This window comes from Chlorocebus sabaeus, chromosome 2 (genome assembly GCF_047675955.1).
Source record: "Chlorocebus sabaeus isolate Y175 chromosome 2, mChlSab1.0.hap1, whole genome shotgun sequence".
NCBI lineage: Eukaryota > Metazoa > Chordata > Mammalia > Primates > Cercopithecidae > Chlorocebus > Chlorocebus sabaeus.
In genome coordinates, this window is record NC_132905.1 from 60550 (window position 1) to 81377 (window position 20828).

The following is a 20828-nucleotide window of genomic DNA, read 5'->3' on the forward strand; positions in this document are numbered from 1 at the left end:
ACCCTCCCCCTCCCCAGAGGCCCCAGGCAGCCGTGGGGTCGGGCTATGGGTGAAGCCTGGAGACCCAACTCACAGGGCAGCAAAACCAGGGTTCCCTGAGGCAGCACCTCCCAGGGGCCCACGCCTCCCTGAGAGAGACCAGGCAGACTCCCGGGGCAGCCAGAGCAGGGGCTGAGAGCCAACCTTGGCCAGGCCCCCCTGCAAAAGCAGAGCCTCCTGCCTTCTCCGCTGGCGGTGAGCCCGTCCCTCCTGCCCTGCACAGCCGCATCTTCACGTAGCAGCTGAGCTGAGGCAGATCATGCTCTACTCAGAACCTCCCAAGGTCCCATCTCACTCAGAAAATGCAAGACTCTCCCAGACCCAACTCAGCCCTTGTTCCCTCTGAGCCTCATCCCCTCCTCTCCGCACCCCCTGCTCTGCTCACGCCAGCAGACCTCCCTGCCCCAGGGCCTTGGCACATGCTCCTCCCTCTGTGAAAAGACCCCTCCCATGAACCCCCAAGGGCAAAAGCCATGCGTGACCCTGACACAGCGCCCTCCCTACACCTGGCACCCCAAGTTCTGGCTTGTTTGTGGATTTGTTTTTGGTTAGGTTTGCTTCATTTTTGTTTTTTGAAACAGTCTTCCTCTGTCGCCCAGGCTGGAGTACAGTGGTGCCATCTCGGCTTGCTGCAACCTCCACCTCCCAGACTCAAGCAATTCCTGTGCCTTAGCCTCCCTACTAGCTGGGATTGCAAGCATGTGCCACCACGCCCAGCTAATTTTTGGTTTTTGCTTTTGTTTTTGTTTGGAAACAGAGTCTCACTCTGTCACCCAGGCTGGAGTGCAGTGGTGCGATCTCGGCTCACTGCAACCTCCGCCTCCCGGGTTCAAGCGATTCTCATGCCTCAGCTTCTGGGGTAGCTGGGACTACAGGAGCCCACCACGCCCAGCTAATTTTTTTTTTTTTTTCAAGTAGAGACGGCGGTTTCACCATATTGACCAGGCTGGTCTCGAACTCCTGACCTCAGGTGATCTGCCCGCCTTAGCCTCCCAAAGTGCTGGGATTACAGGCGTGAGCCACTGGCCTGTTTGTGGATTTGTTGACTATCTGTCTCTTCACCAAAATGGAAGCTTCCCACAGGCAGGGACCTGTCTGTTTTGTTCTCTGCCAAATTCCTAACCCCTAACACAGGGTCTGCTACACAGCAGCTGCCCAAGAACAAATGGACATCCGGATAGATGTTGCCAGTCCCTGAGCACAAAGGGGTGGATGAGCCCCCAGAACACAGGCCTGCCCCCTCCAGCCCATGTGGCAGCCCCAGCTGGCCGTCACCAATGCCAGGACAAGCAACAGAAAGAAACACACAGCTTCAGGCGTCCAGCCCTGCAGTGCCCCTCCATGGCTGGGAGACAGATGACCCCTGAGGATGTTCTCCCTCTCCCCATTTCCCAACCTGGCAGGGGAGGAGGAGGCTGGGCCAGCCCAGGACAGGGCAGTCAGAGTGGACACTGCCCTCCAGGGACCCTGGGGACCGGAGTGTGCTAACACATGCCCCACAGTGCAGGGTACACCGAGAGCCCCATTTGGGCCTCTACAGAGCCACAAAGGGACCGGGGCTCACATAAGCACAGGACCAGGTCACCCACAGACCCAAGCCCAAGCCACCAAGGTCTGAATAAAGGCAGCCATACAAGCATGGAGGTGGAGACAAGGGTGGGGCCAGTAGAACTTGGGCAGGAGCTCCCAGCCAGTGGGGGCCGGGGCCGCAGGACAGAATGTCTGGCGCCTGCTCAGCCTAAGCTGGCCCCAGGCTCCCTCCTCCTGCAAGGCCAGCCTTCCTTCCTGAGCTGCAGTTTCCTGGCCCCTCCCTGCTGTTGCCTCAGAAACCCAGAGCAGCCCAGCCCACCAGCCTGCTTCCCATGGAACCCCCCATCAACAAACAGCACTGGGAAGGCCGCACAACAGGCCGCAGCACCCAGGGACACAAGTGGCCCTGCAGCTGCCCCTAGGGCAGGATACCCCGAGGGCCACACGGTGGTCCCTGCAGAGCTCAAGCAGCTGCTCTGACACCCCGACTCTTGTCCAGTGCCCCTAAAAGTGGGCACAGCCCTTGATAACACCCTAGGTACATGCCCACCACAACACAACACCCCAGAATTTGAGAACAGCTTCCACATCACCAGGGCCCCAGGAACACCTAGGAAGCCCCGCTCGCCGCAGGTGACCTAACCCTGACTGTCCGCAGCACATCTGCTGCCCGCAGCCCACCCCCACCATCCCCCTGTGGCCCTCGACCCAGAGAAGGCCCCACCCTGCTCAGTCCTGCTGGCCCTCAGCACCCAGAGTAGAAGAGACCCTGACACCACACTGGCACATCACCCCTCAGACTACAAAAGCACCTCACTCGCACTGCACACCCCAGTCTGCAGGCCCCGGCACAGCCCCCCACACCCACACCCTCAGACCCTTCCCCCATCTGCACTGACACCCAGCTCTGCGTGCAACTCTCGGGTCCACTGGACTGTGGCAAATCGTCAGGTGAACCCTAATCCCACACCTAACAGTTGAGAGGCGCTGCCCAGGTGAGCACGTGCACCTCTCATGCCTGCTCATGTCCAGGAAAGCACAGGCACCTCCTGCCGCCCCACCTGCCCTCTCCCAGAGTTGAGGCCGGCAGCTATCGGAAGCCCAGTGACACTGTGCATACCAGGACTGAGAGCTGGAAGGCACAGAGCCAGGAGAAGCCTCTGTCCCTGGGCAAGGGCCACCTGAACCCACTGTGCATACCAGGACTGAGAGCCGGAAGGCACGGAGCCAGGAGAAGCCTCTGTCCCTGGGCAAGGGCCACCTGAACCAGACCTGTCATTGGCCAAGAGGGACACGCACACAACTGTGTCCACCTGGTTCTGAGGCATCGGGCGGCCTCCGCATAGACCCTGACCCCAGCCTCACACTCTCCCTGCCTTGGCCTCTGCCATGTCTCACTAGGCCTGGAGCCGCAACTCCAGAACAAGGCCCACTAAATACAGAGCTCCCAAGGAGCCAGACCTGTCTCAGTGAGTTCCGAAGGAAGCCCACCAAGGCTGCAGACAGGAGACCAAGATGCTGCCATCTCTCGAGCACAGTGGCTGGAAGGCGGGGGCTCCCTGCGGAAGAGGTGTTCAGCTGTGGGCAGAAAGTAGGATCTGAACTGGAGAGAGCCAAAGTTCGGGAGGCCAGAGAGCCCCCTCCACCTGAAACTGCATCCAACAGGAACCCCCACCTCCACCCTGAGGAGCAGGAGGGTCCAGGCCCCTCGGACTCGGTAATTGGTCCCAGCCTCGCTGCTCTTGCAGCCGCAGGGGCTGGGCTGGCGGGAGCCTGGGAGGTCTGTGCCCAGGCAGTGCCTGGGAGGTCCCGCCATCCCGGCCCGGAGCCGTGCCAAGCCAAGCCCCCACCCAGAGCCACCGAGGGGGACTACCCAGCGTCCTTTGCAGGCCTCACTTGGAGGCCGGGGTTCCTGTCCAGGCTGAGGGAGAGGGGCAGGTGGTAGGCAGGACAGTGTCCACTCAGTGCCCAGGCCAGTCCCACCCTTGTAGAGAAAGCTTGCCCCCAAACTCTGCCTTTCTGACTGGGGTTTGGGGGCTACAGATAGGCTCCCTCCCAAGGGTGGGCCGTAGCCCACCTGGTCCAGGATAGACTGAGGTGGGGTTCCAGAGGCAGATGAATGCCCCTAGACTCATGAACTGCCTGCCCTCCTTTGGAGAAGGCTGGGGCCCAAGCTCAGTGGCCAGAGAAGCCTTGGGGACCCTCCAACCTTCACGGAGCAGGACCCCTGGTCCTGGACCTATTATGGGTCCTCATCTCTTCCTAGGAGAGTCCAGTTTGCCTGGCTCCCAAGGCCCTGGGCAGCCTCCAGCACTAGAGTCCCCCTCACCCCACACCCAGGCAGACAGACAGACACAGGCCACACACAGACGCACAGACACACATCGGATGCCCCTCCCTCAGCACAGCTGGCCACACCCACACCATCCCTTGGACAGCCCTGGAGAGTCCCCCCAGCCCTGCGACTCCAGATCACGCCACCCTGACTGTGGTCTCTACCCCCACTTTGTCCCATCTGGACACTGGGCCGGGGCTGCCGCCTCCTCCCTGCCATGCGGAGGGAAAGGAGCACCCCAGGAGGCTCCCCACCCAGCCCTGGCTCACAGGACATGACGGCCGGACACCTGAGTCCCACAGCCCAGCCAAGAGGGTGGGTCACTGGCTGGCGCCAGGCAAGGCGGCTGCTGGTGGGTGTTGTAGGGGATGAGGAGGCGATGAGGTCATGCCGGACACTGCCTGCCACTATGTTTAGAGCAGCTCCAGTGACTCTGGGCTCTCGGGGTGGCAGAGGACCAAGCAGAGCCCCCAGGGAACTGCAAATCTCTCCCAACATGTGAGGGCTGCTGCAGAGGACCCTGAGGACCTCTTTCCCAGGCCCCAGTGACCAGCCACTGCCCAGGCTGAGCCAGGCCCTGGTGACCCCAGACTCCATCCCTAAAGTTGTGAGTAGAGGGAGCTTCTGCCAAGTGGCAGCCCTTTGGGGGTCTTCACACAGCTCCCCACCCCCCTGCACCTTCCTGCCAGCTGCCCAGGAGGCCCACCCACACTGAGACTTGGCCAAGGGTCCAGCCACCCACACTGAGATTGAAGGGGAACTAGCACCACCCGGCAGAGGCCTGTAAGCCCATCCATCCCTGTGGCCACAACTCTGCCTGCCTCCCCAGAAAAGCCAGAGGCCACACCTCCTGGTGCCCCAAGGGCCCCCCATTAGCCAGCACTGCTTCAGTGTCTGTGAACGAGGTGCTAGGCCCGTGGGGCAAACTGGAGTGAGGGGAGACCTGGAGGTCAGATTGGGAGATCCAGCCCCACATGCTGGGACGATGGGCATCGAGACAGACTGTGATGTGGGGCTTTGGGGAGGGCTGGACACCGACCGCGACAGCCCTCGGTGGGGATGCCCCTGTTGGGGGTGCTGGCCTCAGGGCAGGAGCGCCCCTGGGGACAGTTCAGGAGCAGCCTCTGAGGAGCACTGCAAGGCCCACATAGGGCCCCCCCCATTCACATCACAGGCTGGATGTGGCCTAGCGAGGCTGGCAGGGACAGAGACCCAAGAGCTGCTGGCCACACAGGCTCAAGGCCACCAAGATCTGCGGCCTCTACCCATGGGGCTCCCAGCACGGGGGTGGGTGGGGGGCAGTTGCAGAACCTCCAGGCTATGAGGAGATGTGCTGTGAGGTGGGGGGATTCTGACCCTGCCTGGAGGGCTGCTGGGGACACCTGACACTCCTCCAGTAGAACCACGTGTGGCAGTGGGAGGGGAGGACCTCCAGAGGGAGACCCTCAGCTCTGGAGGCCAGATCCCCTCGTGATGGGGTGGGAAGGGGACAGTGAAAATTCAGGAAGCTGGACGCTCCTCTGGAACCCGGCCTTCCCCAGGTCAGAGGGTCCAGGGAGGGGCCAGCGGGAAGGACCCAGGTCGGCCCTGCCTCTTGCTGCAGCGGTGGTCTGGGCTGGCAGGGGAGCCGGACAGCCCCTGCGGGTCCCAGCCCCCTCCCCAAGGGCCCTGAGGTGGGCAGGGAGGAGGCCACAGCCTCTGCATCCCTGCTCCCCCTTCTCTTTGTGGGCTCTGTCCAGGGCCTCTGCTCTCTCCCTCCCTGTGTCAGCTTTGCCTTGTGCCAGCGTTGGTTTGGGCGTGAGGACAGAAACACGAAGACCACCTTGTCCCATAAAAGCATTCAAAGTCCCTGGTGCTGACAGGAACGTTGTGCATGGGCGCCCTTGGGTAGTCAGAGCGCCTCCCCAAAGACGGGGGCTTTTCTGAGGGCGCTGCACTCTAGGAAGGACTTACCTCGCAAGAACTTGGTGTGCAAAAGGGCCCTCTCCTCCCCATGAAGCCTCCTAGGGGGGTGCGGGGAACGGCAACGAGCGGGACACTGCCGCCCTCCCCGTTACTGCCCGGGGGTCCGACTCCGTGGGTGGGTGGCAGCTCGCCTCTGAAAGTCTGGCAGCACCGGCCCACATCGGCAGCCCTTTCCTTCCCACCCGGGGGTCTCTCCTTCTGAGAGGTGGCGGGGGAGGTGGGGGGGCTGCGCGCGGGGGAGGCCTCCGCGAAATCCCGCCCGGCCAGAGAAGAAAGGGAGCCCCCGGGGAGGGGGCGGCCCCGACCCGCCCCGGCCCGCCCGCCCCGCCGCCGATTGGCCCCGAGCCGCTATATCTGGGCGCCCGCCCGGCCCGAGGCCACCGCCGTCCCCACCGCCGTCCGCCCTCCCGGCCTGGCCCGCCCTCGCGCCCGGCTCCGCAGTGCCCGCCGCCCGCCCGCCGCGCTCCCGCGCTCCGTTCCGCCCAGGCCGCGCCCAGCTGGAATGCAGAGATCGCCGCCCGGCTACGGCGCACAGGACGACCCGCCCGCCCGCCGCGACTGTGCATGGGCCCCGGGACACGGGGCCGCCGCTGACCCGCGCGGCCTCGCCGCCGCCCCCGCCGCCCTCGCCGCGCCCGCCGCGCCCGCCTCGCCGCCCAGCCCGCAGCGCAGTCCGCCGCGCAGCCCCGAGCCGGGGCGCTATGGCCTCAGCCCGGCCGGCCGCGGGGAACGCCAGGCGGCAGACGAGTCGCGCATCCGGCGGCCCATGAACGCCTTCATGGTGTGGGCGAAGGACGAGCGCAAGCGGCTGGCTCAGCAGAACCCGGACCTGCACAACGCGGTGCTCAGCAAGATGCTGGGTGAGCGGCGGGAGGGCGGCAGAAGGGGGAGCGGGCGGGGGGGCTCGGGCCGGAGGGGGCGGGGGGCGCGGGGGTCCCGGGGCGCGGTGTACGGGGGGCTGCGCCGAAGCCTCGCGGGGCGTCCCAGGCGCACGGAGGGCTCGGCGCCCACCCGCCCGACGGCGTTCCACTCACTGGCGCCCGCGGCCCGCAGGCAAAGCGTGGAAGGAGCTGAACGCAGCGGAGAAGCGGCCCTTCGTGGAGGAAGCCGAACGGCTGCGCGTGCAGCACCTGCGCGACCACCCCAACTACAAGTACCGGCCGCGCCGCAAGAAGCAGGCGCGCAAGGCCCGGCGGCTGGAGCCCGGCCTCCTGCTCCCCGGATTAGCGCCCCCGCAGCCACCGCCCGAGCCTTTCCCCGCGGCGCCTGGCTCGGCTCGCGCCTTCCGCGAGCTGCCCCCGCTGGGCGCCGAGTTCGACGGCCTGGGGCTGCCGACGCCCGAGCGCTCGCCTCTGGACGGCCTGGAGCCCGGCGAGGCCGCCTTCTTCCCACCGCCCGCGGCGCCCGAGGACTGCGCGCTGCGAGCCTTCCGCGCGCCCTACGCGCCCACCGAGTTGTCCCGGGACCCCGGCGGTTGCTACGGGGCTCCCCTGGCGGAGGCGCTCAGGACCGCGCCCCCGGTGGCGCCGCTCGCTGGCCTGTACTACGGCACCCTGGGCACGCCCGGCCCGTACCCCGGCCCGCTGTCGCCGCCGCCCGAGGCCCCGCCGCTGGAGAGCGCCGAGCCGCTGGGGCCCGCCGCCGATCTCTGGGCCGACGTGGACCTCACCGAGTTCGACCAGTACCTCAACTGCAGCCGGACTCGGCCCGACGCCCCCGGGCTCCCCTACCACGTGGCACTGGCCAAACTGGGCCCGCGCGCCATGTCCTGCCCCGAGGAGAGCAGCCTGATCTCCGCGCTGTCGGACGCCAGCAGCGCGGTCTATTACAGCGCGTGCATCTCCGGCTAGGCCGCCGGCGCCGCCCGGGTCCCTGCAGCGCTTCCTCCCGCAGCCCCCGCGACCGATCCGACCGCGTCGCTGCCCGCTCTACCCTCTCGCACGCGTGTATGTTTGGCTCCATGTCACAGCCCCCTAGGAGCCAGTGATGCTCGGCCTTGTGCCCGTTCCGCCTCCCAGGCCACCCTTCCTGGGCTTCTGGGCCACCTGCCCTCGGGAGGGCCCCTGCGAGGGTGCCTGGAGTTCCCACGTGTCCTGGGGCTTTTCCAGGAAGCCGGAGCCTAGGACCTGTTGGCAGAGTTGCCAGGGTTACATTTTTGAGGCACCTGTTCCTTTTCTTGCAGTGTATTTTCTACAACCAGATTGTATTAATATTTTTTACTTTGCCCTTTTAAAAAATTATACCTAATACAATATATTTAATTTTTACTTAAACTCTTAAACTTTTCTTCCAAGAAGTGTCAGTGATCAGAGCCGTCACTGCGGCAAAGGCTTTTGAAATGTGAGGACTACAGATGTTTGCTTGCTGTAAAGGAGGAGCCTGGGGCTGGGTCCCCGGGTGGAGAGGCCACAATAAAGCCTCGGGCCTTTCCTCTGCACACTGACATCTGTGGTGTTTGCAGGGAGGGAAGAGCAGTTCCCCAAATAGCCCTGGACGCCCCTTCCCTCCTAATCGCCCCCAGGGAGCCTGACTCCTAGCTTGAACCCCATAGCACTCCTCCCTCGTTCGGTGACACAGCCCAGACAGCACAGGTAGCAGGCATGGGGTCCACACTCCCCCCAACCCTCCACTGCCCTCCTGTCCCACCCCGATGTTAACTCAAGCCTATCAGACATTGGACTACCAGCAATCCCCTCACATCCGTGGCAGGGTTTCATTGCCCTTGCCTCTGCCTTAAAACTTCCATGCCCAAGGGCTGCCCAGTACGGCACCCTTCCTGAGGGAGGCTGGCAGGTTGGCAGCCCACGTGCAGACACAGATTCCAGGGGTCTCTGTCAGCTGTTCTCACTCACCCCAGGGAGGGCAGCACCCTGCTACACCCACAGCACCCTCCCACCCGGGTGACCTGTCCAGCTCTGCCCAGAGACAGGGTCAATGACCAAGGCAGGAGAGCCTAGGCTTCACGTCCCAAGACCCCCCAACTCTGGAGCGTATCACACTAGTCCCCAGGAGGACTGGACACCCTTTTTTTTTTTTTTTTTTTTTCCTGAGATGGAGTCTTGCTCTGTCGCCCAGGCTGGAGTGCAGTGGCGTGATCTCGGCTCACTGCAAGCTCCGCCTCCTGGGTTCACTCCATTCTCCTGCCTCAGACTCCCAAGTATCTGGGACTACAGGCGCCCGCCACCACGCCTGGCTAATTTTTTGTATTTTAGTAGAGACAGGGTTTCACTGTTAGCCAGGATGGTCTTGATCTCCTGACCTCATGATCCGCCCGCCTCGGCCTCCCAAAGTGCTGGGATTACAGGCGTGAGCCACCGCGCCCGGCCTGGACACTCTCTTTCCGTGCTGACCTCTTGGTCCTTTTGACCTCGAGCCCACGTGTTCAGGGAAGGTTGGAGCAATCACCCCCAGAAGTGAACACCCAGACACACTCCCTAGGGCCTGGCAAGTATAAGCCAAGAGGAGGGGCGTATCCTGCCCCAGCACCCCCTCTGCATAGAGGGGGAGTCAGTGGGGAGAGCGAAACTTGGCCGCCCTGGTGTGGAAAGCCGCTCACAGCTCAGCCTCCCAGGTACAGGGGGCGTGCACGCCTCTGAGTGTGTCTTGTGGTTCTGTGTGTGTGTGAATGAGACTCCCAGTGTGGCCCTTCATGCAGGGGACAGCGTGTGGGTGGCACGTGGATGTGCAGCCTGGGGCCGGATGGACCTGTGCCTGCTGCCTGAGTGTATGTGGAGGGGGTGAAATGGGGCTATTTTACAGCTACCCTTCCCTGGAGCAGGGCATGTCACCTCTGTATTAATCAGCATGAGTGCCACCCCTCAGATGGGCCCCCAGTAGGGGCTGCACCTGGGGCCCCTTCCCCACCACATTGGCAGCAGAGAACTCAAAGACAAAGGGACAGAGACATGCAGAGGGGACAGAAACAGACAAGGAGAAACAGACGCTGAAGAGGGCAGGAGACAGGCTCGGAGGTAGCGAGTGATGCACCAGGTAGGCACAGGCACAGACACAGCCCACAGGACACTGAGGTCACTGCCCATGTCTTCCAAGCACTGTCTGCCAGTACACAGCAGGGAAGCAGAGAAGGTGAGACCCAAGGGGACACAAGCCACATCTGTCTTTCGGTGGGGAGTGGGGGGTCTCTGAGGCACCAATGTGGACTCTTCATGGGCTCATACCATGAGATAAATGCTCACACTGGTGAGTGCAAGCCACACCCAGCTCTCATGGCCACCAACTCCTGCTCTGGCCCACTCCCTGGAGCCCTGGGGTCAGCAGGCCCAAGATGCACCCCCTTCCATGGGGATCTCAGCCAGAGGGTGACCTGACAGCCAGAGTCTGCAAGTGACTGACCAAGGCATGAGACCACCTGCCCCTCCCCCAACCCCCAACCAGGGCAGGAGAGAGGCAACAGACCCAGCCTGTCCTGCTGAATTTATTCATGTGAACAGCCCCCGCCCTTGGCCTCCAGTGACTCCCTGTTTGGGCTGGGCATCTCCCCAGTAACACCCACGGACACAGACAGACAGCCTGGGGGAGGCCAGAGTGGCAGTCTCACGGCCAGCACACATCCCCTATTCTGGACTCCTCACCCCCATCGCACCCCCTTCTAGACCAATGGGGTGGAGAGCTTGGAAGACACCTTGGGTGGCAACACAGCCTCATGGTCTGTGTGAGGAAGGGACAGAGTGGGTACCTGTGAGAAGCCCCTCCTCCAAGTGCCAGGGTGGGGGGCTAGTGGGGGGCTCCAGCTGAAGCAAGTCCCAGCCCAGAGGCTGGAAATGCCCAGGAGAAGGATCAGAAGGGGACATGAAAGAGGTTTCCACTGAGGGCACCTGGTTCCAATTGCGGCCCTCAGCAGCGGTGGGTGGGGTCTCCTTACACGGCCTCTTCCAGGGCCCGGCCCAGAGATCTCCCCTCTACCCGCCAAAGGCTGAACAGCCCTGCTAGGCAGAACCACAGCCCCAGGGCCTGGGTGCTCCAGCCCTGGCACCAGCTGCACACCCCTCCCACTTCTGGCCCTGTCTGCCTTCTTCCCTGAGGCTCCGAGGGAGGTCTCCACCCTCCTCCTGCTGAGTCAGGCCTCAGCTCCTGGTGAGAAGCTCTAGCAGCCCTGCCTGGCGCTGGCCACAGCTCCCCTCCCATCTCCCATGCCCAGGATCCAGTTTGTCCCAGGAGTGAGCTGAGTGAGGTGTTGAACTCTCCCCAGCAGGCAGCCCGGGGCAGAGTCAGAGAAAATGGGGGCTGGAAGCGGGTATGGTGCACCTCTGTCCCCAGCAGATACAGTCATCACTTTGCACACCCTTGGGAACACCAACACAGACACACACACCCAGCCACACACCAGACAAAGAGCAGACTTGACCCCAGCAAGGTGCTGCTGGGGCAGGCAAGAAAGCCACATGTGGGGACCCGAGCCTCCCACCACTCAGCCGGAAAAGCACCCCAGAAAACTAAGCCGCTCCACTTACATTCCACAAAGCCTACATAAAATGTAAGTCTGCAATGGAGTGGTTTTGTTGTAGTCACAAGGCTGGAAACCATCTCCACTATATTATTTTAGAGCGTCCTGTCTGTTGCAGTCAAATGCTCTACCTCAGAGCTATGCTTCTTGTTGCTCTGCTGTAGAGACTCCTATGTTCCCCAGGCTGGTCTTGAACACCTGGCTTCCCAAAGTGCTGGAGTTATAGACATGATCTACCACACCTGGCCTTTATTTATTTATTTTTAAGAGACAGGGTCTTGCTATGTTGCCCAGGCTGCTGGAGTGCAGGGGCTATTCATAGAAACGGTCTTAGAACCTGCAGCCTTGAAAAGTGATCCTCCCTACCTCGCTGGAAGTGCAGGTGTGCGCCCCCACGCCCAGCTTTAATTTTAGAGCTTTTCATCACCCTCAAGAGAAACCCATTACTCCCTAGTCTTTCCTGCCCCCTGCCCCGATAAACACTAAACTGCTTTTGGCCTCTGTGGATTTGCAGTGTCTGGCCTGGACATTTCTTATAAGTGGGATAACATGTGGCCTTTCGTGTTTGGCTTGGTTCACCCTGCACACTTCTGAGGTTCACCCATGCTGTGGCCTGCCAGCGTTCCAATCCTTTTGTGGCTAAGTATCCTCCTCTCCTTGTATGAATATACCACATTTTGTTTATTCGGCAACTGATGGACATTGATGGTTTTTACTTTTCGGCTATCATGAATAATGATAATGTTATTGATAATGAATAATGTTGCTATGAACATTTGTGTGCAATGTTTGGTGTAGATGTGTTTTTATTAAAATTGCAAAAATGCGTATCTCTAATAACAAAGTCTGAACAATAGGTTAAGTACCTGGAATCCATGTACTGGAACAGCTGCCCTGGAAAGGGGGGTCCAGAGCTGCAAACCTCCAATCCCAAACAGGCCCCTCAAAACTAAGGCCCTACAGGGACTGGCTCACCCTCCATCCGCCCACCCACCACTTCTGCCCCAAGCCAGGGAGGGAGCCTGAAGAGCTGGGTCCAGTACTGCAGAAGGAGCAGGGTCTCCCGGTTCATTCGTCTCTTTTGTCTTTTTTTTTTTTTTTTTTTTTGAGACGGAGTCTCGCTCTGTCACCCAGGATGGGGTGCAGTGGTGCAATGCCGGCTCACTGAAATCTCCGCCTCCCGGGTTCAAGCGATTCTTCCGCCTCAGCCTCCCCAGGAGGAGCTAGGACTACAGGCGCCCGCCACCCCGCCCGGCTAATTTTTGTATTATTAAGTAGAGACGGGTGTTTCACCATGTTGGCCAGGCTGGTCTCGAACTCCTGACCTCGTGATCCGCCCGCCTTGGCCTCCCAAAGTGCTGGGATTACAGGCGGGAGCCATCGCGCCGGCCAAGTTCATTCTTACTGAGACTCCTCTGGCCTGCTCCTGCTCCCCGCAACCTCTGTTCCCCGAGACCCCACCCTATCCTCCCCGACCCTGCTCCCTCTCCCGCGACCCCTGTCCCGTCCCCCTGACCCCCGCCCCGTCTACTGCGACCGCGCCCCGTCCCCCGCGACCCCTGTCCCGTCTCCCACGACGCCGTCCCATCCCCCATGACCCGTCCCAACCCCCACTACCCCGCCCCATCTCCCACGACCCCTGTCCCGTCCCCCACGCCCCCGCCCGCCAGCGCGAGAAAACAGGAAGCCGCGCGCGGCGGCGGCGCTGGAAGTGCAGGAAACGGCGGCGGGCGCGGCGCTTATCTCGGGCCGCAGCCCGGACCCCTGGCCTCAAGCCGGGCAGGGGGCGCCAAGGACAGGGCCTGCTCACCTGGTGGGGAGCCCTGGCCGCCTCTGCCCCCGACCGCGGCTGTCACAATCCGGCCGGGCCAGGCGGGGAGACTGCGAGGCCGCCCGTGTCGGGACCTCCCGACGGGAGCGAGGCCGGAGGGCAACCCGGGAACCCGCGTCCAGCCCCAGGGCTGCCCACCTCCCCAGCGCACGCGGCCCTGCCCTGCCCCCAGAGGCCTGACCTCCTCATTTCCCCCAAAACAAGGACTCACTTCCCCCAGCAGGTGCGACCTCCCGCTGGCTCTTCCGGATTTTAATGGGGAGGGGGAAGAGCGGGGAGGAGCGATGGTTGCTTCTGTGTTTACAAAGCTGGGTCTTTTCCTGGGGAGGGGGCAGGATGGGGGCTGTCGCTGGGCCTCCCCTAGGGTCCTGAAGGCACTGGCAGAGACAATGGGCCCCAGCACCTGGCTTCCCCCCACCAGTGAGTGTGTGTTTCCTGGAGCTGGGGGGAACTTGTTTCCGAGTCAGCCACAGCTGGAGCAGGGGGGCCTCCCTGCACACCTGCAGGGCTCAGAGCCCACACAAGGCCGGGCACCTCCCAGGTCTGGGAGCAGCTGTTTCCTCTGAGGACCACTCACACTCCTCCCCAGCCGTCTCCAGCCTCGGAGTGGTGGTCTGTCCTGTCCGCTCACAGGGCCTGGGTATGGCAGGTACTGAGACAACATCCATCTTTCCCACCACCTCCCTCGGGTCAGCTTCAGCAGAACTCCCAGGCTGGGGTGGGGGCCAGCGGTGGTGGTGGGGGAAGGTGCTTTGGGAGATCATGAGAGGCTGCATCCCCCACCGCTGAAGAGGTGGAGGTGGGGTGGGGAGAGAGAGGAGCTTGGGGGCAGGGGTGGGGAACACACAAGAGGAAAAGTCAGGATTAACTTTTGGTTTTGCAAATCCAGAGACTAGCCAGTTGCCCAAGTTCCAGATGTTCTTTCAAAGGCTCCCAGTCTGGGGAGGCCTCGGGACCCGGGCCCCTTCAAAGCCTGCCTGGCCCCTCTTCCCAGCGCTGCACATGGAGGGGTCTGACTCCTGAGCTGTGGGAAGTTGCACAACCCCAGCCAGTGCCCTGCAGGCCCCATCTGTTACCCTGGCACAGCCCCCACCTCCCCGGAGCAGCCAAGCCCTGAGAAGGCATGAGGGTGGGACAGGACAGTACTGTGTGCAGCTCCAACCCAGAAACAGTATTTGACAAAGAACCAGGCTCAGGCCACCTTCCCTGGGCCTCTGCAGGGAAGGCACCACCAGTCGGTCTATGGACCTACAGGGCCAGTCCATGGGATCTGCCCTCAGTGGTTCCATGGCCAATGGCTCTGTCCCTATCGGCCGTGGGGCCAGTGAGTCTATTTCCATCTCTGGGTTGATTCTGGTCAGTTCCAGGCAACAAACATTTGTTGAGCAGCTCATGTGCTAGCCTGGGCCAGGTGCTGGTGTACCATGCTAAGGGAGACATGCCTCTATCCTCATGGAGCTACAGAGGGGCTACGGTCCCAGCACTGAACCCAAAGAGGACCTGAGCCTCTCAGGTCTGAGCAGGCACCGCGGCTTCTCTCCTAGTCTCTGTGGCTCTCGGTAGCTCTGGACCTCTTCCTGTAGCTCCACACATGCCCCTACACCTAGTCTGGTTGGGCTGTCGCCACCCTGGACAAGTGAACTTTGTCCCAGAAGCCCAAAGCCCACCTTGCTCCCATTCTGCATGAGGGGAGGAGCCACGGGCCAGGACGCAGGGCTTCTCACCCATCCATGTGGTCGTGGTCCAGGACTAGGCACGGACATGTGTCCCCAAAACCCTGAGGCCTCTGTTCCTCCTCCTGCCCCCGAGAGGCTGTGGTTTGTTTGAACCTTTCTCAGTCAGGGTAGAGGGAGCTGTTTCTGTTGCCCACCCACATCCCCAGCCTCTGACTGCTCTGAACAGCGGAACGGGAGCACTGTGGGTGGGCAGGAGCCATGGAGCAGCCCAGGAGGTCACGCATGGACAGGAGAGGCGTGCCCTCCCCATGGCCCAGGGGTTGGGGCAGGTCTAAGTGCAAGAAGTCAGCTGCCCCGGGGCAGTGTGACAGTGGGAGCCTTCATGGAGGGCCTGTCCCCATCCTGTCCCTGAGCCCAGCCCAGAACCCTGGATTCTTTTCTTTCTCCGGGCCTCAAATCAGCTGCCTCCCAGCCACGCTCTGCTGTCCATACCTTATGCTCCACACCCCAGCATAAGTCGCCCACAGTTCCCCAGCTCCCTCAGGGACCTCAAACAGACCCACTCCCCCTTTAGTGCTTCCCATGTTCAGGTTCCCCAAAGACCCACCCAGGTACTCCAGCCAGGACCCTGGGCAGCCTGGACCTCTCTTCACCCTTTCATCCTCACCAGCCCTCCACACAAGCCGCGGGGATCTTTCTAGATTCCCAATTCTAACATCCCTCTTTCACCAGAGACCTTCCGCTGCCTAGGGGTAAGTCCGAATGCCTCCCTCAAGTGCTTGGGCTCCAGCTGGGGCTCCTGCACCCTGCCTCTCCCCTTCATCCCACACTTGCCCACGCTGGCCCCCATGGAGCAGGCAATGCAGAACGAGGCCTGGGAACGCTTGCTGGGTGCTTGTGCTCAAAGCATGGCCAGGGACTCTGTCAGAAGTGCTAACTCTGCAGGTGAGTCCAAGGCTCTGAAGTCCAGGAAGCTTGGTCCCCAGCCTCCAGGCAGATCCCATGCCCTGGGCCTGGGCCTGAGGCCAGCTCTTACATTGCTGACTGTGATTTGGGGCAAGTCTCACAGCCTCCTCGTGCTTCAGTTTCCCCATCTATAAAACAGACAGTAGCTCTTGTTGTACAGACTAAATACATTAACACAGAGTGTGGAGTTGGGTCAGGGTTAGCTTCGGAGGTTACTTCTTTCTTCTGCTGCTGCCCCTGATCCCAAAGAATGCCAGAGGCACAGCCTGCTCGCTGCCTCAGGGAAGGGGAGGGAACAGGTGTCAGGGACTTTACCTCCTGTGCTCCTCCATGGGCCGAGATCAGGGAGGGGATGACAGACTCCCAGACCCGTGCATCAGATGAGGGAACCAGGGGTCAGTCCCCACCAAATGCAGGGTGCCAGGGGCCAGAAAGCAGGCCCCAGCCTGGCCAGTCCTGCAGAGGAGGCTGGGCAGTCTCTGAGCCCAGGCCGTGGCCACCCCTCCCGAGGCAGCAGGAAATAGCCTGGCCAAGCTCACAGCCAGGGCCCGAAGCTCCCGCTTCCCTTCGGGCCCGTTTCCTTTATCCGGTTGTTTTGCTCCGAATCCACCAAGTCCAGCCTTCCCCTCCCCTCAATTTCCACCCCCGGCCCCGGTCCAAAGTGGAGCAGGATGGATACGTGACGTTTTAGGGGCCCCAGGAGTCCCCCGCTCTCCCCTCCGCCCAGCCGGGAGCAGCTGACCGAGCCGGAGCGCGCCCAGCGTCCCGCGCCCGCCCTCTGCTGCCCGAGGCTGGGAGCGGCGGCTCCGCCCCGTCCAGGTGCCACAGGAAGTGCCGGTCCCCGCATTCCCCCTCCACCGCCCCCCCGCCATCGAAGCGCAGATCCCGGGGCGGTCCTAGGCCCACAGAGAGGCAGGCGAAGGGAGTGCCGGACCCGCAGCGCCAGCTCCGTTTATTGAGGCCTTCGGCGCGTGGAGGGCGGGCCTCCTCCGAGACCCAGCGGCGGCCGGGCGCGCTCCCTTCTCCAAGTCCTGGGCCCTCCGGGGAGCGCGGGCTGCGTCGAGCGAGGGGCCGAGGTCACCAACAAGTCGACAAAACGAGGCGCGTCTCCAGGCTGCCGCGGCCCCGCTGGTTCCCCTCCCCGCGCAGGGCGCCGGAGGCAGAGCCAGGCCGGGCCGCGCTAGGAGCCCCTGGAGGCCGGGGCGTGCAGCGCGAAGAGCTTCTCCCAGCAGGTGGCGACGGCGTCCAGGGCGCGCAGCAGGAGCTGCCTTCGGCCGCCGCGACGCCGGGCAGGGCGCACCTCGGGCCGCCGGCTCCGCTGTCGGGGACAGAGCGGTCAGCGAATGCGCACGGCCCCCGCGCCCAGCCCGGCCCGGGAAGGGAGGCGCGGCCCAGCCCGACCTCAGCCTAGGGCCGTGGAGCCCCGGGACGCGCGGCGGCCCTGTGGGGTTAGGGGAGGTCTGGCCCCGGCTGCACTCAGGGACGCACACCTGGGGCAGCGTCCTGCAGTGGCGCCGCATCACCGCCTCGGTGCGCACAGCCACGGTCCACGCAGCTCTCTCCAGGGCACCGCGGCGGCTCCCGGCCACCGCCCCGCGCAGGGTCCGACCCAGGGATGAGATGGACAGGAGGATACTGTGCTCCTGGGGAGGGAAGGGAGGAAGGCGGGGTGGGGGTGGGGGGCGACTGAGAGAGGAGCAGACCGGTGAACTTGGGTATGGGCGCCTCCTCCATACCTTCTGGGCGCCACAGGAGGCCCGAGGCCGTCCCCGCCGTCCCGAGCTCCCGGGTCTAGTCAGGTTTTTCTGTATGAAATGAAAGTGTCTGGAGCCTGGCCTGGTCTCTTCGGCCCCCGCCCCGCCCCACTTCACGGCAGCCTGCAGATCCTCGAAGATGATGGCGCGATAGTGGCGAAGCACGTCGGGGACGCTGCAGGCCGGGGAATGGGCGCGGCTTGGCGCGGTCCCCAGCAGCGCCAACAGGAGCGCCCAAAGTGCAGGCTTGGGGGATACCTGGAGGAGACAGCAGGTTGGGGTTAGGCCTGGGGGCGGGGGTTCCCAGCACAGGGAGCAGCCAGCCCGCCTGCGCTTTGTTTCCGTAGAAGCCCCACCCCACGGGATCTCTGAGCCTTATGAAATGGACATGTCACCAACCAAGAAAGGCTGTAGGCACAGGCCTGGCGGGATAAATCAGGAGAGACAACAGATAAGTCTGCAAACCAGACAGCTCTATGCTCCCTGCAAAGATGTGCAAGGGGTGAGTGATGTGGGCTGGGAGGCCATGTCACTGAGCCGTGAAGAGCCCAGCAGGAGACAGGGGGGGCAGGGCCAGAGGCAGGAGAGCCTGGCTCTGTGGTCCATGTAGGAGTGGGGCCAACAAGGGGTGGAGCACCCTCAAGACGGCAGAGCAGGGCCCACCTGGCCCTGCACAGCTCGAGTGGGGCTGGTCTGCAGGCTCTTGGGGGTACAGTAGGAAGTTGTCCCAGTACAGGCTGTCCCACCCATGGCCACGCCCATTCAACGCCACACCTCCCACACTGGCGCCCTCTGGGTTAGCTCACAGAGACATGGGGACTGGGGAACTCCTTGTACCTCCAACCCAACTGGGGCAGGGGCTCAGAGCTCCAAGCCGCACCCTATTGGAAGGGGAAAGCTGGGGGGACTCCCAGAAGCCACAGAGGAAGCAGCAGCCACCACATCCAGCCCAACCAACAGTTGCAAAAGCCCCCTCTGCCTGTACCAGCCGCCCCACACCATCGCTCCAGGCAGCCCATGCCACAGGCCTCCGCCGACCCAAAGTGGAGGGCCTGCTCCCACAGGGAAAAAGCCCAAACATCAAGGAGACAGCTGATGGCCCCCAGGTTCCCAGCCACTCAAAAGGGGCCAGCCCCAAACCTTCCCCCAGGCCCCCGGATGGAGTCAGACAGCAGATCTAGGGCTGGAAAATTAATCATGCGAACCCGACCGAGATAACAGGACTCGACTCGGCTTCCCAGCCCTGGCAGGGGAGCCTGACCAAGCAGCACCCCAACCCTCACCTAGAGCTGGGGGCCTGGTGGGGGTGGCAGCTCCTGCTCGGAGCACGAAGCGGCAATGGCTGGAAGAGCAGATGGCTTGCTACGGCCCCTTCTTGAACCTGGCCCCCCAACCACACACGCCACGGCCAACTTAGTGGGCTCAGAATTGCCACGTCATCCCCTCTGCCTGTTGTGGGTCAGAGGTCATAGCGAAAACCAGAGCCTGACTCCTAAGCAGGCCAGCTGGAGCTGCAAGGATGTCCAGCACCTGCTGTGTCCTACCCAGGTGGGGCAGACAGGCTGCCCTGGGAGTCCCACCTGGCCTGTTAGTACCACTTCCTGGCTCAAGCCTCAGCCCAGCTTAGAACAGGGTGGCCCGGCACCCGGGAGCCCCCCTCGCCCAACTACCAGAAGCCAGGGCACATGCACCCACTGCCACCCCCAGTGACACAGTGACCAGAGCCAACCGGACATTTCCCGGTGGGACTCGGGAACAAGCAGTGTCTCCTGAGCTGTGTGTACCCCCAGCCCCTCCACCCAAGTGAGCCCCTCCCTAGAGGAGGCCCACAGCTGCTCACCATGGGCCTTTCAGGGTCTTGCCCTCCCTCACTCCCGCCAGCAGGCCACACACATGATCCTGGGGTCCTCGGACGGGGTGTGCACCACCGCACCAGGTCCAACACCAGCCAGTGGCTTCCCTGGACAGGCTGCCTGGAGGACTGCAGAGGGGCAGGCCAGGCGGAGGCTTTTGAAGTTGGCTCCTCCAAGCTGAGGGAGGGAGCAGGAGAGGGAAGGAGGCCACGCAATCCCAGCCCTGCCCCTCCTCCCCACTCCCTATCACTTCAATTAACCTGGCCCTGGAACTCAGCAGCCACCTCTCCCAGGGGATCCAGGGCTAATGTGGGTCTTGGATTAACTTGTCAGTCCCAGAGACACTGTTCTGTCAAGGAGGGGTGGGGCGCTGTGTGGGCTGGGCGGTGCAGGGCCCAGCTGGTGGGGGAGGGGAGCCAGGTGAGACTGGGGCCAACTCTGTGGCCAGCAAGTGCTGCCTCTCCCAGGGAGCTGGCTGATGGGCAGAGCTGGCAGGAGGCCCTCATCCCCTCCCAGCTGCCGGACCTGCAGCCTGACATCCAGGGGGCCCTGCCCCAGCAGGTCCCAAGACGTGGGGCTTCCCGGGCCCCCGCTGCTGGCCTCACTCCTCCTGGGCTGAGGGGTCTCGCTGGGGCTGACTCTGCTGCCGGCCGTAAAGACACCGGGAGCTGGCGGGTCCCCATCCTTGGCTGCTGTCACTTCTGCTGCCGTCTGGGGCGGGCACTCTGGTTTGCAGCCTGACAGGCCGTGGTGAAGACACCTCAGAACAAGAGCAACCTCTGAGGCACAACTCACCTTTGTGGGCTGAAAAAATCTCCGTTGAAGACAGGTTAAGGTAGTTTCCCAGGGGGAAAAATCAGTGATTCACACAACAGTCAAGAACAGACCACACAGGTGACAGGAGTCCCCTAGGATTGTAACACTTCATCTTCACGTTTTTGCTTTTTCTGTGTTTGGATGTGATTAAATGCTGTGACAGGCTGTGCGGGTCTGCAGCCCAGGAGCCCCAGGCTCTGGCACACAGCCTGGGGGTGCAGGAGGCCTTGCCTGCCAGCCTTGGGTAAATGCACTCTATCTGCAAGACAACATCGCCTAAGGAGGTGTTTCTCAGAATGTGTCCCCACCGTTAAGTGATGCACAACTGTAGTTTGGCCTCAAAGCATCTGAGAAAACCCCACACAGGCAAGAAAGAGAAGACACACATGGACAACGCAAGTGCTCTGGAACTTTCCAAGGGCCCTGCGGAAGCCTCCCCTGAACATGGCCTGACACATTCTTTTCTGTGTGACCCCTCAACGCCCACCCAGCTGAGGTCAGAGAAGTGCTTCCTTCCTAGGCCTGTGTCCACATCTACACGGGGCTGGGCTGGCTTTTCAAAACTCCTCAGCCTCAATTTCCACATCGGTACAGGGCCA

General features: G+C 62.7%; 2 protein-coding genes across 3 annotated transcripts; one reads left to right on the top strand and one right to left on the bottom strand.

The window, feature by feature from the left end:
• Positions 1-6248: 6248 nt before the first annotated feature.
• On the top strand, positions 6249-8306 carry SOX18 (SRY-box transcription factor 18). The gene is made up of 2 exons (XM_037982995.2): positions 6249-6729; positions 6923-8306. Exons 1-2 carry the CDS (start codon positions 6372-6374, stop codon positions 7717-7719), a joined length of 1155 nt encoding a protein of 384 aa, XP_037838923.1. The 5' UTR covers positions 6249-6371; the 3' UTR covers positions 7720-8306.
• A 4713-nt stretch (positions 8307-13019) lies between these two features.
• C2H20orf204 (chromosome 2 C20orf204 homolog) lies at positions 13020-20078 on the bottom strand. 2 transcript variants are annotated; one of them, XM_037982997.2, is made up of 4 exons: positions 19401-20078; positions 17543-17818; positions 17297-17449; positions 16733-17124 (listed from the first exon to the last, which is right to left on the bottom strand). In XM_037982997.2, the coding sequence occupies exons 1-4, from the start codon at positions 19401-19403 to the stop codon at positions 16987-16989; spliced, it is 570 nt and encodes a 189-aa protein (XP_037838925.2). In that variant the 5' UTR covers positions 19404-20078; the 3' UTR covers positions 16733-16986. The 2 variants fall into 2 exon arrangements, with proteins under 2 accessions (XP_037838924.2, XP_037838925.2); XM_037982996.2 differs by lacking the exon at positions 19401-20078 and having other exon boundaries at positions 13020-17124; positions 17297-17648.
• Between the last annotated feature and the right edge of the window lie 750 nt (positions 20079-20828).

Coding starts and splice junctions, on each gene's coding strand:
- SOX18 (XM_037982995.2), top strand. CDS start 6,372: ATGCAGAGATCGCCGCCCGGCTACGGCGCACAGGACGACCCGCCCGCC. Junction 6,730..6,922: donor GGTGCTCAGCAAGATGCTGG/GTGAGCGGCGGG, acceptor CGCGGCCCGCAG/GCAAAGCGTGGAAGGAGCTG.
- C2H20orf204 (XM_037982996.2), bottom strand. CDS start 17,540: ATGGAGGAGGCGCCCATACCCAAGTTCACCGGTCTGCTCCTCTCTCAG. Junction 17,125..17,296: donor ACTGCAGGACGCTGCCCCAG/GTGTGCGTCCCT, acceptor TGTCCCCGACAG/CGGAGCCGGCGGCCCGAGGT.